The 20,251-nt window shown below is 37.8% G+C and overlaps 1 protein-coding gene across 1 annotated transcript in view; it reads left to right on the forward strand.

Annotated features, from left to right (window-relative positions):
* The first annotated feature begins 913 nt into the window (after positions 1 to 913).
* Positions 914 to 20,251, forward strand: part of PTPRJ (protein tyrosine phosphatase receptor type J) — a 36,497-nt gene continuing 17,159 nt past the window's right edge. Inside the window, exons 1-5 of the mRNA XM_044681866.1 lie at positions 914 to 1,127; positions 2,411 to 2,674; positions 4,127 to 4,384; positions 4,900 to 5,166; positions 6,693 to 6,977. Coding sequence (XP_044537801.1) covers positions 914 to 1,127; positions 2,411 to 2,674; positions 4,127 to 4,384; positions 4,900 to 5,166; positions 6,693 to 6,977 — 1,288 coding nt within the window. The remainder of the gene's footprint in view (positions 1,128 to 2,410; positions 2,675 to 4,126; positions 4,385 to 4,899; positions 5,167 to 6,692; positions 6,978 to 20,251) is intronic.

The following is a 20,251-nucleotide window of genomic DNA, read 5'->3' on the forward strand; positions in this document are numbered from 1 at the left end:
GGAAAATCACTTTGAGGGTTGAATGGAAGATAGACTAGAGGGGGAGAGATTTGAGGCACCCACTAGTAGCTGCTATAATAATTCAAGGATTAGGTGATGAGGGTCTGCATTAGTGATGGCACAAGGTGATAAAGCCTTTTCATAGACTGTCAGAGTTAGGAGACCCTTTAGAACATAGAATGTAAGCTAGGAGGATCCATAGAGAAAGTCAGAACTGGGAGGGGCCCTAGAAGACAAGTCAGAACTGGGGCGGGGGCCCTTAGAACAGGGCAGGTCAGGATTGGGAGGGATCTTAGAATGTAGAAAATCAGTGTTGGGCCAAACCTGAGAAAGTGGCTCTTCTAACCCATTCATTTCACAGTGAGGAAACAGGCCAAGTAGAAGGAAATGATTTAGGCCAAATTGCAGAGTCAGAATTAGAATTTCTTGATTCTTAACTCCTTGCTCTAACAATTACATTTTTTGGATCTCCTTATAGCAAATTTACTGCTCAAATTCCAAGTTACTCCAAAAGCTGTATGGGTTGATCATTTTGCATATTCATATAATTACCACAACAATGGAATACTTAGCCATTAAATACCCCCTTGTTTAGGATTGTTCCACTTTGGTCCAGGATGGTAAGGGAGTCAGGGATGGGAAGGTGAGAGTCTTGGAATCAAGTGGAATGGAAAAAATCTCTGGGATGAAATTGTATGAAATAAGAGACTAAAAGAAAATCCTAACCATTCTCTGATGGCATTACCTAGAGTATTGCTTGAGGAAATGTAATTGCTAACTTTTAGTGCATGTCTTGGAAAAGCTAAGAAATGCTAATTTTATATATGTCAAGAGAAAAGAAGCAGCTTTTGCTACTTTTTGTGAATGGCTTTTTGTATCATTTGAAACAGATGACAACAGCACAGATGTGAGCATGGTGGATGGTTCACATCCACCGACTTTTGATCCCAACACTTCAGCACATAAATGCAAGCTCCAAAAGATAGGCAATTTGGTTGCAGAGATCCCCCGAAGCACCAGAGTTCATATTACTGGATTAAATTCAGGAACTTCATACCAGGTCACTGTTTTTTCGCAAACAGCCAATGGAGTTAAAGGAGACCCTCAAATGAGAAGATTCAAGACAAGTAAGTTTAATTCCTCTAGATTAACTCATACGGAAATAGGCAGACAACTGGTTGAGGACCAGAACTCCTGCTTGCATCACACTGTTAGGTTTCTGAAATGCCCACGTATAATCAGTTTCTGATTTTTATTCTACCATAGCAGTCATCTGTTTTCCTTTTCTTTACACATATAACCACCACCTTACTTTAGGCCCTTGGTGTCTCTTACCTGGGATACTGCAATAGCCTCTTAACTGAAGTCTTGGCTTCCTATCTTTTTTTCCTCTAATCTTTCCAAATAATCTTCAATAAAACAGATAACATGTATATAAGACTTTAAGGTCTCTAAAAGCATTTGACATAGAGTATCTCATTTAATCCTCCCAACAACCTTGGGAAGGAGTTGCTATTATTATCTTCCTTTTAAAGACGAAGAAATTGAGGCTGAAAGACATTAAGTGACTTGTCCAGGGTTACATAGTTGGGAACTGTCTTAAGACTGGATTTGAACTCAGGTGTTTTTGACTCCAGGCCTAGTTCTCTGTTTACTGGTTCAACTTGCTGCCTAAGTGGGATGCTTTTAGCATTGATTCCTAGATCAGAGGCATTTCTTACTTGTCAGTGCTCTCTTTCTCAAATCATTATGGTGGCAGCAGTGCACATTGGAGAGCACTTGCTCCAAGGTAGAGGACCTTCATTCTTATCTCTTGCCTTAGTCTTATGACCCATGTGACCTTGGGCAAGTCATTTTTACCAGTTTTAGTCTTTGTTTTTCTCCATCATAAAATGAAAGAATTTCACTCGCTGGCATTTGGGGTCCCATCCATCTCCAAGTCTCTAATCCTATGCTTATGCATTTATTTGTGTTGTTTCCCCAAAGTGAAGTATTAGTTCTTTGTGAGCAGGGACCATTTTTACATTTTATAGATGGGGAAACTTATAGAAGGAAACTTCACTTATGTGAAGTGACTTGTCCAGGATCAAGCAGCTAGTAAGCATCAAAACTAGAACTTGAACCCATGTGTTTGCTTTTCTTTATAGCCTAGTGCTTAATGTATCCTACTCTGTACATGCTTAACATAATTCAGTTACATAGTAAGGAATTAATAAATGTTTGCCGACTGACTAATGAAGCATAGTTTTCAGACTTTAAGTGCTATGCTCTTCTCACTCCTCTATGAATACTGGCCTGGCAAGGAATGCCTTATATTATATTAGACTAGATACAGGCACTGAATCAAAATGGATCTTTCTTATTTCCTACTGGTTACATGACTAATTTCGTTTGTTTTCATTTTTGACAGATTCGAGTCAAGTTATTAATTTCCAAATTGCGGAAGTGAGTGATACTAGAGTGTATTTGACTTGGGAGAACAGTGATAACTCGTCATCCAGCTATACATATAGAATACACGTTGCTGGGGATGGTCCTTCCTTTGACCAGAATTCTAATGTTACCAATGTTAGCATCACAGGGCTCAATTCTAGCACATTATATAACTTCACAGTGTATCCTAAAAGGAACCATGATCCTGAAGGTCAGCCAGCCTTTACCCAGGCTTACACAGGTAAGTCCTCTTTTCATTGACTCGAATCTCTCCATTCCTGCTGGTGAACATGCCAATGCTGAACAAGAAAGCAAAATCAATGGGCCCAAAGCTTGAGCTCTTGCCTTAGAGAGAAGATGAAGCTCAGGGAGTTTTCTCATCATTTTCCTGAAGAATTGTGGCCTGGTTGGCCTCTATGGTGCTATCTTTTTTTCTGCTTCATCTTTTTATTGGCCTGCTATGTAGAAAATGGATGGGCTGGTCCCCAATCCGAGGAAAATCCAATCATTTGTGACAGTTTACAAAATTTAGTTCATACAAGGTAACATGCTGTTTGCTTAATTGAATTAAATAGACCTTTATTGTACAAGGTTCTGTCCTTGGTGCTGGATATACAAAGACAAAAACCTAAATGGTCTCAGCCCTTGTGGGACTAATGATCTACTGGAATCTGTATGTTTAAAATGAAGCATAGCTGTAATGATCTTACAAGGTTTAATTTAAAAAATTATTTTGTTTTTTCACAAATTTCATTTATTCATTCATTTGTTTGTTAATTTTTGTTTTTGTGTCCCCAGTCCGCAGCTTGATGTCTGACACATAGCCGGGGATTAGTAAATTTATTAGATTGAGGCAAATTGAAGAAGTGGAATTTTTTTTTTAAGAGCAGTGCTTCTGATGTCTTGAGAAGTGTGCAGTTGATCTAGATTGTCCCTAGTTTTTATGGCCCCAATTCCACCCCTTCCTCTTTATGTGTTCACTCCTGGGCACCATCTTTTTGGTAAACTGGAAATTGTGTTGAGTTAGATGACCAGGATAGTGAAAGCCTTGAGTTCCTGCCAACTGAAGGTTAGTTGAGGAAACTGGGACTGTGTAGCCCCTAAAAGAGAAGATTTAGAGGGAGTATGATGGCTACTTTTCAAGATTTGAAGGGCTAGTATGTGAAAAAATGAAGAGACTTGGACTTCTTGGCTCCAGAGGACAGAATTAGGTGCAGTGGGTAGAGTTGCAAAAAGGCAAGTTTAGACTTGTAATATCTAATGATTAATGATGATGATATAAATAGGAACTTCATGAAAAGTTAGTGAGGCGATAATAAGAATAATAGTAATAATGATGATAAAGAGCTATCCCAAAGGGGAATGGGATGCCCAGGTTGGTTGTGGGGTTTCCTGTCCTTGGAGGGCTTTGAGCAGAACCTGACTGGGTGATCCCTTGTCAGTATGTTGTTGGGGAGGGAGTTTTCTCCTGGTATGGATTGGCCCCCATGGCCCTTTCATTCTGAGATTCTGTAATGGATGAGGTCATCTGCCTCCAGTTCATCTATCTATACCACATCGTGGTCTTCAGGCCATCAGGCAGGCAGTGAGAAGGGTGGGGAGTTCCAGCCTTGGCTGCCTGAGCTGTCTTCTCCCTCCTAAACATCAAACTTCTGACTCTCTGTGACCTAAGGCCCCTCTTTCCTGCCCACAGCACCCCGTCCGGTTTCAGACTTTAGAGTACAGAGTTTCAACACAACCAGCATTGACTTAGCTTGGAGCAGTGAGGCTTCCTCCTTCAGGATCCTTGTTAAAGAACTCGTGAATAATTCGTTCACCCGTAATGAGACATACAAAGAAAAACAGCTTCTAGTTACAGACTTAATACCTGGAACCCCTTATTGTATTGAAATATTTCCTCAAGCTCCGGATGGAAGGGAAGGAATCTCTCAAAAATTGGAACAAACTACTGGTAAGTGTTAAAGAATCTTCATTTCTCTCTCTCTATATATCTATATCTATATCTATCTATCTATACACACATATCTATATCTATATATCTATATCTATATCTACACACACACACACACACACACACACACACACACACACACACACACACAGAATCCCTCCNACACACACACACACACACACACACACACACACACACACACACACACATGGAATCCCTCCTTGGGTCCAGAATCAAAGACTTTGAAGTTTGACATGGCCTGCTAATGACTTTGAAGGTCCCATTCAGGTTTAAAATAGGAGCCTATGACTTATGAAGTCAGGGGAGGGAGTTCCCGCATCAGGATTTCCCAGTATAGATGGGATGAGAGACCATTTGTGCAGCAATGACAACAAACACCACCACTCATCCGTGGCTGTGAAATCCATTCATTCATCTCTTTGCTTTTGGGGGTATGGTATTGGTAGACACGTTCATCCCTCTGCTAACCTTTACTCTTTCTTACTTCCCTTTAGAACCAAGTGCCATTTCACACATTGAAGTTGTAAGTGTTAACACAACGACGATACATTTAAAATGGCAGAATGAAGACAGTGCATCCCCAGGGTATCTCTATCACCTGCTCGTAAAACAAGATGGATTGTCAATCTTAAACCTTACAACCAGCTCCCTCAATGAGACCATTAAAGGTCTGATGCCGGGGACACTCTATACTGTCACCATCTATCCAGAAGTAGGAAATGGGACGGAAGGGAGTTCCGTGTCGAAAGCTGTGTACACAAGTGAGTTTCTCAGCTCGTCTTTCCTTGTAAATACCTTAATTGAGAATTTCATTGTCCTGGTAGAACAAAATTTAGGTTGGTTAAAGTAGAGCCCTTTGAGAGAAGAGTGAATTTTCAATTCTTCCTTGGGCCAGGCTCTGGGGATATGAAGACGAAGACAAAAGTGTTTGCTGCCCTCAAGGAGCTAACATACTTTTTTTCCCCCTTAGTTATGGAATAAAGCATCTACTCAAAACAGGTATAATCCTAGGAAAATGGAAGAAGGGAGAGGCCACTAACAGTTGGGGTTCAGGATGGAGGGGTTGGGGAAGCTTTTATGGGGAGCTGACATCTGAGCTGAAGCTTGAAGGAATAAGTGAATTCTGAGAGGAAGCTATAAAGACTTCAGTGTATTCCAGGCATCAGTGGAGTCAGGGCTAGTGACAACACCGGTGACTGTGTGTAGGGAAGAGTACCAAGAACCAGGCTGCTAAAAGCTGTAAAAGCTAGGCTGAGGTGGTGGCATTCTACCCTAGAGGTAGTAGGAGTCAAGGAAAGTTTTTGAGCCAGGGTTGGGCCATAGGAAGATGGTTCGAGGCCTGGATGTGGTGGTACCCACATATTCACACTCACACACATAGTTTCTACTGCTGGGGAGGCTGAGACTGTCAATCTCTTGAATTTGGAACTCTTGAACCACAGAAATTTGAGGAGAAAAAAAGCAAAAAGACCAGTAAGGAGGCTAAAAACCATGTGAATAGAGAAGAGAAGAATGAAGGATGGTGTGAAGATTTGGTGACTGATTTGATATGAATGATGAAAGAGGAGGAAAAATCAATGATAACTGAGGTTACATAGTTGAGAGAATGTTAGGAACCACATCAGAAGTAGGAAATTTTTGGAAATAGGAAAGGTTTGCTTTTTTTTTGGGATGAGGAGGTAAAGATGATCTCTATCTTTAATGGTGAAATTCTATGGGACATCCCCAGAAAATATTTGGGAGGCAATTGATGATATGAATTTGGAACACTGGAGAAACATTAAAGTTGCCATCTGCAATGAGATAATACTTGAACCCACCGGAGCAGATGTAGAGGGGCTGGAGTGAGAGAAGGGAAAATAGTAGAGAGAGAATAGAAGAAGGCCTAGGAGGGTTTTCTGAAGGACATTCATGCTTAGGTGGTTGGAGATGGGTGGTGATTCAGTAGACAGAGATGACAAAAAGTAGCCAGGGAGGGAGTAGGAGAATCAGGATGGAACAATGTCTAGGGAGGAAAGGTATTCCTGGAAAGGGTTGATCACTGGTATCAAACTATTCAGAGAAACTCAGTAGAGTGAGGAATGAGAAAATGCTGATCACTGATCACTTCCAGGGAACTGATTCACTAGAGGAGTGGAGTGGGAGGGCAAGATTGCAAAGGCCTGAAAAGTGAGCAAGGGATTGAGGAAGCAAGGATTGGGGGGTAGAGCCACAGAACAAACAAACTCAAACACAAGTATATGTGATTCTGTAAGTCTAATTCATTAACTACCTTTTATTTGTCAAGGACCTAGCCCAGTGTCGAGCATCAGTATTTCAAGCATCAGTACCACAGATGTAATCTTAAACTGGCAAGAACCTGACATTGCCTCCACCCACTACACCTATTTCATCATTCTTGTTGAGAGACAGTCCACCAACTCAATATCAAAATACAAAAACCAGACATCGAACTTTAGAAATGTTACAATCACAGACCTGAACCCTGGTACTTCTTATGAAGCTATCATTTATTCTCAAGTTGGAGAGAATGCTCTTCAGGGAGAACCTGGTCATAAATCCTTCTGTACAGGTGAGTTGTTCCAGAGGCTCTTTTAAAGTTCATCTCTGTCTGCTCCACCATGATTGACTGTGTGCCTTCCTTGTTGACTTGGTCCATTTGGATTGTCATTCCTACTTTGTTTTCAGAAAATCCTATATACCTCATATATTCCCTTCCCCACTCTGCCTTGTAGAATTCCTGCCTTCCTATAGGGTACATCTTATGTTCTATCTGGGGGGAGAAAAATTTGAGTCCTCTGCATTGTCTGTGATAGATATTTTTATTTATATATATATAAATATGTACACACGCATATGGGTGTGGATGCATGCATATAAAGTAAAAATAAAAATTTCTCAGCATTTTGCCTGATTTCCCTCAGTTGTCAACTGCTCTTAGCCTCTCTCTCTCTCTTTTTTTTTGCTATTTAATTTTTTTTTAGGAAAAAGTTTTTTCAATGGTTACATGATTCATATTCTTACTCTCTTCCCTCTCCCCCCAGCCGATGTGTTTTCACTGGTTTCTTCATGTGTCATCAATCAAGACCGATTTCCATATTACTGATAATTGCACAAGGATGGTCCTTTACTTCCCAAATCATGTTCACATAAACTCATATTTTCAAGCAGTTGTTTTTCTTCTGTGTTCTGTAGTTCTTCCTCTCAATGTAGAGAATTCTTTTCCATTAATCCCTCAGAATTGTCCTGGGTCATTGCATTGCTGCTAGTACAAACGTCCATTACATTCGATTTTACCACAATGTATCAGTCTCTGTGTACAATGTTTTCCTGGTTCTGCTCTTTTCACTCTGCTTCACTTCCTGGGGGTCTTTCCAGTTCATATGGGATTCCTCCAGTTTGTTATTCCTTTGAGCACAATAGTATTCCATCACCAACAGATACCACGATGTGTTCAGCCATTCCCCAATTGAAGGGCATACCCTCGTTTTCCAGTTTTTCGCCACCACAAAAAGCAAGGCTATAAATATTTTTGTACAAGACTTTTCCCCTATGATCTCTTTGGGGTTGTGAGAGGGTGAAGGGAGGAGGTAGAGTATTGGAGGAATGGGAGAAAGGAGAGAGGAGGGTAGAGGAAGGGAAAGGCCTGGGCTGGGGAAATTGACCAGAGCCCTTCAGGGGCTCAGATCTCAAATAAAAGATCAGAGAGCAACTTTAGGGTTTAGAGTAGCTAGGTTTTATTTAAATTAGAAAGGGAAAGGTCTAGGAAAAAACTAGGAGGTAGATAGATAGGGAAAAAGGCACCGAGAGAGCTCTGCAGGGTTCAGCCTCAGGCTGGTGAGAAGAGAGCACTCCAGGATGCAAGAGCAGAGCTTCCAGCATAGAGAGAGAGAAAAGGTGCCAAATTTTCTCTTTTATACTTTCCCTGACACCTCCCACAAAGGAAGTGGGAGTTCTAAGGGGAAGTTGTAGCAGGGATCCCTGGGAGACATAGTCTTCCAGGGCTTACAACAATTTCAAATGACACATTCCACCCCCTACCCCTCTCTCCTGGGAGACCAATCTCCTCAATGGATTATGACAAACATAAATAAATTTAAAATTACAATAAATAAAGGGTATATACATCAATACAAGGGGAGAAAGGTAACAATTTTTACAATATAAAGAAATCAAATGGTGCTTCTTTTACAAAAATATTCAGGGGGCAGTCCCCTTCTTTCACAACGATATATATACATATAAAACAAATGCATAAACAAAACAGATGAATTTAACAAAACAAAATAATTTTTAAAAAGAAAAATGTATTTAAAATCCCCCTAAATTCAAAAAATTTGCACATCCGGTTGCTCTTTTAGGCTCCTGGATCAGCATGCATTCTCCATGTGGTCTCCACTGGCATCTCCATTTGGATTCCAGGAGGCAGTAAACTTCTTTTCCTAAAATAACCTAGAGTCTTTCCATATGAAATAAAATCACATTCTCCCCTGAGGAGGAGAGAAAGAAACAATGAAATCACAGAGGGATATATGACTGAGGCAGGAGGCATATGAATCACTGCCAATCAAATTCATCAGAAAATTTTAGCACAAAAAGCCAAATAACTATTGAATGAAAAATTCTAAACATCCAATTCTAAAATTTTATGTGAAAAAAGTTCTAAATAAGAAAAAAAAAAGAAAATCACACTAGGTCTTTGAATAATGTCCAATTAAAGCAATCCATGTCCAATGTCATGCACTTACCCACTTAGCAGCCAGGCACAGTCAACAACCATAGTAAGAAAATTAGAAAAAAGGACTAGATTTGTATTTATTGGTCTGATATTGGTCTGATATTACTTTGTTTCTTCTTTTCTTCTTTCGTCATTTCTTATCAGGGATAGAATCTGGAGCCAGAACAGCCACTTGTTAGGTACTTGACATATAAATTTCACAAGGAGTGTAATTTGAGGAGTCCTACATCTTAACGTATGTTAAGCATCGCAACCTTGATTCTCACACTAGATTCAAGTCCTTTTTATTGGCATAGAAGTCTCAGCAATCCTAGTAGGATTGGATTCTCTTTTTGACTTGTGTGCTCTTTTGGCATCATACAAGTTAGGTATGTGCTTCTTTGGCACTATATAGATATCCATGCTTCTTTGGCACTGTATTGATGAAATCTGTGCTTCTTTGTTGATCCCATTTCATCTAATCAGACATACGTACGAAGTCCCTTAATAGCAAAATACCAATGGCTGTTTCAGTAGTCTAAGGCTTTTGGGTAGGAAGTTACAGTGGATATACAAGGTACAAACCCAGCAATGGTATGGCTGGATCAAAGGGCATAGTTTTTAACGCTCTTTGGGCATAGTTCCAAATTGCCATCCAGAATGGTTAGATCAGTTCACAACTCCACCAGCAGTGTATTAATGTCCCAATTTTGCCACATCCCCTCCAACATTCATTACTCTCCCCTTCTATCATTATCATTTTAGACAATCTGCTAGGTGTGAGGTGATACCTCAGAGTTGTTTTGTTTTGCATTTCTCTAATTATTAATTAGAACACTTTCTCATGGGCTTATTGATAGTTTTGATTTCTTTATCTGAAAATTGCTTATTCAAGTCCCTTGCCCATTTATTGTTTGGAGAATGGCTTGATTTTTTTGTACAATTGATTTAGCTCCTTTTATTTTTGAGTAATTAGATCTTTGTCAGAGTTTTTTGTTATAAATATTTTTTCCCAGTTTGTTGTTTCTCTTCTGATTTTGGTTGCATTGTTTTTGTTTGTATAGAATCTTTTAAATTTAATGTAATCCAAATTATTTATTTTACTTTTTGTAATCTTTTCTAACTCTTGCTTGGTTTTAAAATCTTTCCTTTCCCAGAGATCTGACAAGTATACTATTCTGATTTTGCCTAATTTTCTTATAGTTTCCTTCTTTATATTCAAATCATTCACCCACTCTGAATTTATCTTGGTGTAGGGTGTGAGATGTTGTTCTAAACCTAATCTCTCCATATCGTTTTCTAATTTTCTCAGCAGTTTTTGTCAAATAGTGGATTTTTGTCCCAAAAGTTGGGCTCTTTGGGTTTATCATACACTGTCTTGCTTATGTTGCTTACCCCAAGTCTATTCCACGGATCCTCCCTTCTGTCTCTTAGCCAGTACCATATTGTTTTGATCACTGTTGCTTTATGGTGTAGTTTAATATCTGGTACTGCTAGGCCACCTTCCTTCATGTTTTTTTTTTCATTATTTCCCTTGATATTCTTGATCTTTTGTTCTTCCAAATGAACTTTGTTATAGTTTTTTCTAATTCAGTAAAAAGTTTTTTGGTAGTTTGATTGGTATGGCACAAAATAAGTAAATTAATTTGGGTAGAATGGTCATTTTTATTATGTTAGCTCATCCTGCCCATGAGCAATCAATGTTTTTCCAATTGTTTAGATCTAGTTTTAATTGTTTGGAAAGTGTCTTGTAGTTGTATTTGTAGAATTCCTCTGTTTGTTTTGGTAGATAGATTCCTAAGTATTTTATATTGTCTAGGGTGATTTTAAATGGTGTTTCTCTTTCTACCTCTTGCTGCTGTGATGTGTTGGAAATATATAGAAATGCTGATGATTTATGTGCATTTATTTTGTATCCTGCAACTTTGCTAAAGTCGTTGATGATTTCTACTAGCTTTTAAGTTGATTCTCTGGGATTTTTTAAGTAGACCATCATATCATCTGCAGAGAGTGATAGCTTAGTTTCCGCATTGCCTATTTTAATACCTTCAATTTCTTTTTCTTCTCTAATTGCTACTGCTAGTGTTTCTAGTACAATGTTAAATAATAGAGGTGATAATGGGCATCCTTGTTTCACACCTGATCATATTGGGAAGGCTTCTAATTTATCCCTATTGCATATGATGCTTGTTGATGGTTTTAGATATATACTGTTTATTATTTTTAGGAAAGGTCCTTCTATTCTTATACTTTCTAGTGTTTTCAGTAGGAATGGGTGTTGTATTTTGTCAAAGGCTTTTTCAGTATCTATTGAGATAATTATGTAATTTTTGTTTGTTAGCTTGTTGGTATGGTCAATTATGTGGATGGTTTTCCTAATGTTGAACCATCCTTGCATTCCTGGTATAAATCCCATCTGATCATGATGGATAACCCTCATGATCACTTGCTGGAGTCTTTTTGCTAGTATTCTATTTAAGATTTTTGCATCTATGTTCATTAGGGAGATTGGTCTGTAGTTTTTTTCTCTGTTTTTGGTCTCCCTGGCTTTGGAATCAGTACCATATTAGTGTCATAAAAGGAATTTGGTAGGCCTCCTTCTTTGCTTATTATGTCAAATAATTTGTATAGTATTGGGATTAGTTGTTCTTTGAATGTTTAATAGAATTAACTTGTGAATCCATCAGGTCCTGGCGATTTTTTCTTAGGGAGTTCTTTGATGGCTTGTTCAATTTCTTTTTCTGATATTGGCTTATTTAAGTATTCTATTTCTTCTGCTGTTAATCTAGGCAATTTATATTTTTGTAAATATTCACCTATATCACCTAGATTGCTATATTTGTTGCCATACAGTTGGGCAAAATAGTTTTTAATGATTGCCTTAATTTCCTCTTCATTAGAGGTGAGGTCTCCCTTTTCATTTTTGATACTGTTAATTTGGTTTTCTTTCTTTTTTTTTTAAATTAGATTTGCCAGTACTTTGTCTATTTTCTCTGTTTTTTTCAAAATACCAGCTTCTAGTCTTATTTATTAATTCAATAGTTCTTTTACTTTTGATTTTTATTAATTTCTCCTTTGATTTTTAGTATTTCTAATTTAGTTTTCATCTGGGGATTTTTAATTTGTTCACTTTCTAGTTTTTTAAGTTGCACATTCAATTCAATTGCCCTCTCTAAATCTGTTAATATATGCACTCAGTGATATAAATTTTCCCCTTAGACCTTCTTTGGCAGCATCCCATAGGTTTTGGTAAGAAGTCTCATCATTGTCATTGTCTTCAATGAAATTATTAATTGTCTCTATGATTTCTTCTTTTGCTAGCTTATTTTGGAGAATCATATTATTTAATTTCCAATTAGTTTTTGGTTTGCCTCTCCATATATCCTTGCTAATAATATTACATTATGATCTGATAAGTTGCATTTATTATTTCTGCTTTTTTGCATTTGTTTGCCATGTTTCTATGCCATAGTACATGGTCAATCTTTGTGAATGTTCCATGTGCTGCTGAAAAGAAGGTGTATTTCTTTTTGTCCCTATTTATTTTTCTCCATATATCTATTAACTCTAATTTTTCTAGGATTTCATTCACCTCTCTTATCTCTTCCCTATTTGATTTTTGGTTTGATTTATCTAGGTCTGTTAGGGGAAGGTTGACATCACTCATTAGTATAGTTTTGCTATCTATTTCATCCTTGAGCTCTGCTAGCTTCTCCTTTAGAAATCTGGATGCTATACCATTTGGTGCATACATGTTGAGTACTGATATTTCTTCATTGTTATATTGCCTTTTATCAGGATGTAATTCCCTTCCCTATCTCTTTTAACCGATTTTTACTTTGGCTCTGTCAGAAATCATGATGGAAACTCCTGCTTTCTTTTTCTCAGTTGAAGCCCAAAAGATTTTGCTCCAGCCTTTCATTTTTACTCTATGTATGTCTGCCTATCTCATGTGTGTTTCTTGTAGACAACATATCGTAGGATTTTGGTTTCTCATCAATCCACTCTGCTATTTGCTTCCATTTTATGGGTGAGTTCATCCCTTTCAGAGTTATAATTATCACCTGTGTATTCCCAGACATTTTTGATTCTCTCTCCTTGTCCTGCCCTTTCTTCTTTCACTATTCTTTCTATACCAGTGTTTTGTTTTACCCCCTCCCTTATTGTACTTCCCTTTTTAAGCTACCTCCCTCCCTCCCTAGTGTTGCTTCCCTCCCAACCAGTACTTTTGTTGCCCTTCTCCTTCTCTATAGGGCACGAATCAATTCTCTGACCCAATGGATCTGATTATTCTTCCCTCTTTAAGTTAATTTCAATGCACTTAAGTATTAAGTATTTCCTCTCTCCAACCTGTTTACCCTTCCAGTGTATTGATCTTCTCCCCTGTTTGTCCCATGCATTTCTTTATGGAATCTAAATTAACTCCATTTTGGCTGTTTTCCCATTTTTCTTAATATTATCTCCTTCCCCCCCCCCTCTAGTTTTTATAAAAATGAAAAATGATAAAGGCTGGTATAAATATATATATATTAGTATTTTAATTAAAGCCATGCTGATAGATAAAATCATTAGACCACGCGCTTGTAAGCATTCAAACCTGCCGCCGCCTCCATTACTCCCTCCTAGCCAAGCACCTACTCGCAAAGAGGCCACTTCCTCCTAACCCAGGAGATTTAAACCCTCTCTACGTCGACGTAGACCTCCCCATGCCCCCAAAGACCCGGAAACGGAAACAGCTGGATCACGGGAAATGTAGTTTTGAAACATTTTCCAAATTTCACTTTTACATTTTATATATATTTACACACACACACACACACACACACACACACACACATAGGTTATTTATATATATATATGTACATATATATATATGCATATATATATATATATATCTCCATATTTATATATCTTGACATTTCATCCTATGCAGTTTGTCACTGTTCCCTCTAAGTAAACATCTTTCCTTCTGGGGATACAAATCAGTTGAACTTATTGGGTCTCTTAAAGAAAAGTGTCTCCCCCTCCTCCTCTTAATTATCTTATGGTGATTCTCTTGAGTTCTGTGTTTGGGCAGCAAACTCTTCATTTAAGTTCATTTCTTTATGAATGCTTGGAAGTCTTCAATTTTACTGAATGACCATACTTTCCCCTGCAAAAATATAGTCAGTTTTGCTGGATAGTGTAATGGTGGGGCACCAGGGATGTTAACGATTATTATTAAAATTTAATCTAAATGATTTGTGGGTTCACACTGGGTTGAAGGAGAGACAGGACCAACCAGGATAGGGAGACCAGGGTTTACTGCCAAGCTGTTAACTGTCACAGAAATGGCAGGCCCAACAGTCACTCAGCCCTCCTAGGCTAGGGTCTATGGAACCAGCAGGCAAAAGGTAAAAGTTTATAGCAGTTTAATTGAGGGTAATAATAATGAAGGATGGAAATAAGGAATTCTGTACTTACAACCTAAGGGCAAACCACAGGGGCAAGGAAAGGACTTGACTACACTATTCTATTTGACCTAAGCCAGGCAGGGCCCAAAGGAAGCAGTATTGAAGTTACAGGGAAAACTCCTCCAAACCTGGTTCTAGCCAGGTTTGGTCAGCTCAGCTAAAGGGCCTGAGGATGGCTTTCAATTGGGGTCTCACGGTAAATCCAAGGATGGTCACAGCATGCCAAGAGCCAACTCCACCAGGACAAATGATCCAAGGTACCTAAGTAGGGAGAGTGAATTTGCAATGCTGTCCACCAGATCACAAACCACTTCCCCACTTGGTGCTGCTCTGCAGATCTGTTGTCCACTGCTGAAAGCCTCCACCTCTCTCACGATCCCAGGGAATCGGGATGTCGTTTTTCCCTAACTCTAAGATCTCCCAGGGTTAGCAACAGTTATGTCCCCAACCACTAATGGAGTCTCTCTCAGAGTTCAAGCCCCACTTCCTGCTCCTTCATTCCATCTTGGAGTCCTCCAGCCCTTCCTGCTAGGTCCAACACTAATACTAAATTAATAACTAAATAACCCTCACAACAATAGTTGATTCTTGGTTGTAGACCCAGTTCTCTTGATTTCTGGAATATTGTATTCTATGCCTTCCAGGCCTTCGATGTAGATGCAGCCAGATCCTGTGTCATCCTAACTGTAGTTCCCTGGTATCTGAATGACTTCTTCTTAGAAGCTTGTAATATTTTTTCCTTGGTCTGGTAGTTTTTGAATTTGGCTATAATATTCCCGAAGTTGTCAGTTGTGGATTAAATGTAGGAGTGATCTGTATATTCTTTCAATTTCTACTTTTCCCTCTTGTTCAAGAATGTCAGGGCAGTTTTCTTGGATAATTTCCTGTAGGATGATGTCTAAACTTTTTCTTTTGTCATGATGTTCTGGTAAACCAATAATTCTTAAATTTTCTCTTTGAGATCTGTTCTCCAGATCTTTGGTTGTATCAATGAGGTATTTCATATCCTCCTCAAAATTTTCATTTTTAAAATTTTGTTTTATATATTCTTGCTGCCTTGTGAAGTCATTTGCTTTTAGTTGAGTTCTGTTTTTCTAAAGACTGAATTTCATCCCTGGCTTTTTGGTCATCCTTCTTCTAGTCTGATTTTCTTTGGAGATCATCTTTTGCCTTTTTTGCTTTGTTTTCGAGCTGGTCAATTTTAACTTTTAGGACTTTATTTTCTTGTTTTAATTCATGTATTTCCTTTTTCAAGTTGTCTTCAGCCTCTCTTGATTGCTTTTTGAGTTCCTGAAATTCTTGAGTTAATTGAATTTTGAGATCTTCCAAAGCCTGTGCCCAATTCACTAGAGCTCCTGATCTTCTTCTATTTCATTTGCTGTTTTTTTGCTTCCTGGAAAGAAGCTGTTAATTGTAATTTATTTTCTCTTTTTCTGTTGTTTACTCATATTTTTTCCTTCTCTGTTCTGCTAGTTTAATCAGATGGATCTAATGAGCTTTGATGAAAGATCTTCCCCTAGCTGGCAATGGAGGTTTGTAGTTACATTCTCTGCAGTCTATGGTGGAGGGGTGTTGGAGTTTCCCTGCCCTCTGAAGACTTCTTGTTTTGATGGGATTAAGCCTGTATTAGTCTCTATTTCTTAATGTGTCTTGAGGTTAAAACCTCAAGAGGAGAAAAAAAAGTGGGGGGACAACATGGAGTGTTTTCGCTGAGCTGTCCAGCAATAGGGTCCCCCTGATCTGTCCTGCTGTTAGATCTGGTTTTCTTTCCTCGTAAAGCCCTTTGTTCTCTATCTCTGTGTGGTAAAGGCCATAGGTCTGAAGTTTTGCTCCATCTAAGCTGCCATCACCTGAGTGTTTTTGTTGTGTTTCTCTGGCTTTCTCCTCTAACCATCTCGAGTCTGATGCCAGCAAGGCCCTCTCTCCAGGCCGGTGCACCTGCCTGCCTGGAGATTTCAGGGGCTGCTGGAGACTCCACACAGCCCATGGAAGAGGGGGGTCCTGGGATTCCCCTTCTATACCCTCAGACCCAACAGTTCAAGAATTCAAGCCTTTTTCTTGGTGTACCTCTTGAGCTATCCAGCAGTAGGATCCCCCTGCTCTGTCCTAACCTTGTTAGATTTGGTCCTCTTTCTTCTTGAAGCACTTTGTTTTCTATCTCAATGTGGAAAGGTTGCAGAGGTTTTAAGATTTGCCCTGTCTAAGCTGCCATCTTCCCAGAATTCTCCCTTAGCCTCTTGATAATATTTTGCATTTACTTTTTTTGGCTTTTGGTTATATCTCCTTTTGTGGAACACAAATATCTTGAGAGTAGAGACTGTTCAGTTATTCTTTGTCCTGAGCACCTGGCTCAGTGCCTGGTACATAGAAGGCATTTCATTTGTTTCTTGAATTAATTGATTATAGACTTGTGACTATCCTGCTTTACTAGTTCTGTGATAATCAGTAGTTCATTCAGCAATTATTCATCTCTTTCTATGTGCCAAATTCTGTGCTAAATGTTGGGAATGGTATTGTTCAATTATTTTTTCAGTCATGTCTGACTCTTTATGACCCTGTTTGAGATTTTCTCAGCAAAGATCCTGGAGGGGTTTGCCATTTCCATCTCCAGTTCATTTTAACAAATGTGGAAATTTAAGGCACTTGTCCAGGGTTTGGGCAATAAATATCTGAGGTCAGATTTGAACTCGTGAAGATGAGTCTTCCTGACTCTAGCACCAGCGCTCAATATACTTTGGCTGACCCCATTGTGCTAGGTAGAGGGATTAAAAAGAAAATATAGAAAAAAACTTCCTTGTCCTCAAAGAGTTTTCATTTGAAGGGAAGAGATAACATGTACACAAACACCATATACTAGATACATTAAATGTAGGTACAAGGTAATCTTAGAGAGGGAGGCATTAGCATCTGGTGGGGGGAGACTGGGAAAGATCTCATATAGAAAATAGTACTTGAGCTGAGGCTCTGAAAGAAGCTAGGGATTCTAAGAAGCAATGGGGAAGAGAGAGTCCATCTTGGGAGATAGTCATTGTAAAGGCATGGAGGTGAGAAATAGTATGTGACACTTAAAAATAAAAGTCCCCAAACTTTGGGTTTCTGCTTTTCTGGTCACCCATTACTCCTTCTTGTCTAGAAAAAAGGTACAATTAGGTAATGGTTTCTGTATCTTGTCTTTTAAAAATAGCTCCTAGCTTTTTTTTTTTATTAAATTTTTTCTTTCAGTTTTATTAATTTGATTTCCAAGATATCTATTTTGGCATTTAGTTGTTTTCTTATATTCTTGATTTGTTAATTTATTCTTTCTCCCTTTTATTGACAAAAAGTGTTTGAAGATATAAATTTTCCCCTGAGGACTATTTTGTCTGCATCCTCAAAATTTTGTTACATTTCTCATGGTCATTATTGTTAATGAAATTGCCAATTGTTTCCATGATTCATTCTTTAGCCCATTCATTTTTTTTAGGGTTAAATTATTTAATCTCCAATTAAATTTTTTTTGATCTCTCATTTAAAATTTTTTCAATGATATTTTATTTTTCAAATTAGATACAATAAAATTTTCAGCATACGCTTTCCAAAATTATTAGATCCAAATTGTCTTCTTCCCTCCTCCTTCTCAGAGATAAGAATAAATTTGATCTGGATTATACATCTATTATCATGCAAAACATGCTTCCATATTGGTCATTGTTGTAAGAGAATACTCATATAGAACCAAGACCTCAAATTAGAACCATAAATAAACTAATGTGGGAGAGAGTATGCTTTGATCTGCATCCATTTTTTTCCTCTGGAGTTGGATTACATTCTTTGTCATAGATTCTTCACGACTGTCCTAGATCTTTTTATTGCTGAGAGTAGCAAAGTCTTTCATTGTTGATCATTGTCAGTATTGCTGTTACTGTTTCTGTTTATTTCACTCTGCGTCAGTTCATGTAGATCTTTCTAGTTCTTTCTGAAATCATCCTGCTTATCATTTATTATAGCACAACAATATACCATAACCTACATATACCACAATTTGTTCAGCCATTCCCCAATGAATGGACATTCCCTTAATTTCCAATTCTTTGCCATCACAACAGGCTGCTATAAATATTTTTGTAGAAATCCCTTTTTTATGATCTCTTTGGGATACAGACCTAGTAATGATATTCCTGGATCAAAGGATATACATTGTTTTATAGTCCTATGGGGCTATTAGTTCCAAATTGCTCTCCAGAAAGATTGGATCAGTATCCCAATTTTTGCAACATCTCCTCTAACATTTATCACTTTCCTTTACTATCATACTGGCCAATCTTATATGTGTGAGGTGGTATCTCAGTGTTGTTTTAATTTGCATTTCTCTAATCAAGAGTGGTTGAGAACATTTTTTCATATGATTATTGATACCTTTGATTTCTTCATCTGAAAATTGCTTATTCATGTCCTTTGACGATTTGTCAATTGGGTAATGACTTGTATCCTAATAAATATGACTTAGTTATCTATAAATTTGAGAAATTAGACCTTTATCAGAGAAACTTGTCATAAAAAATTTTCCCCCAGTTTGTCACTTAATCTTAGTTTTGTTTGTACAAAAGCTTTTAAATTTAATATGATCAAAATAATTCATTTTACATCTTGTAATGTTCTCCTGTTTGGTCATAAATTCTTCCTTTCTCAAAGACTTTCCAGGTAAACTATTCTATGTTCCCCTAATTCGGTGATTCCCAAAGTGGGTGCCACTGCCCCCTGGTGGGTGCTGCAGCGATCCTGGGGGGTGGTGATGGCCACAGGTGCATTTATCTTTCCTATTAATTGCTATTAAAATTAAAAAAAAATTAATTTCCAGGGGGCTAAGTCATATTTTTTTTTTTTTTTGGAAAGGGGGCGGTAGGCCAAAAAAGTTTGGGAAGCACTGCCCTAATTCATTTTGACCTTTTCTTAGTATAGGGTGTGAGATATTGGCCTACACTTAGGTTCTACCTTACTGTTTTCCAGTTTTCCAGTTTTTAAAATAGTGAATTCTTATCCCAAAAGCTGAGGGCTTGGGATTTATCAAACACTGGGTTGCTAAGGTCATTTACTCCTGTATATTGTGTATCTAATCTATTCCATTGATCCACCATTCTCTTTCTTAGATACGACCATACTGTTTTGATGATTATTGCTTTATAGTAGAGTTTGAAGTCTGGTAATGCTAGACCACCTCCCTATTACATTACATTACTCCCTAAAACATTTTTTTCATTGATTCTCTTGTTATTCTTGACCTTTTGTTCTCTCAGATATGTTTTATTATTATTTTTTCCAGTTTTATAAAATAATTATTTGTTAGTTTGGCATGACACTGAATAAGTATGTTAATGTAGGTAGAATTGTAATTTTACAGTTGTTTAGATCTGAATTTGTGTGAAAAGTGTTTTGTAATTGTGTTTGTATAATTCTTGAGTTTTTCTTGGCAAGTAGATTTTCAGATATTTTATATTCTAGAGTTTTTTAAATGGAATTTCTTTCTTTCTTTCTTTCTTTCTTTCTTTCTTTCTTTCTTTCTTTCTTTCTCTCTTTCTCTCTTTCTCTCTTTCTCTCTTTCTCTCTTTCTCTCTTTCTCTCTTTCTCTCTCTTTCTTTCTTCCTTTCTTCTCTCTTTCTCTCTCTTTCTCTCTCTCTTTCTCTCTTTCTCTCTTTCTTT

This window comes from Gracilinanus agilis, chromosome 6 (genome assembly GCF_016433145.1).
Source record: "Gracilinanus agilis isolate LMUSP501 chromosome 6, AgileGrace, whole genome shotgun sequence".
Classification (NCBI taxonomy): Eukaryota; Metazoa; Chordata; class Mammalia; order Didelphimorphia; family Didelphidae; genus Gracilinanus; species Gracilinanus agilis.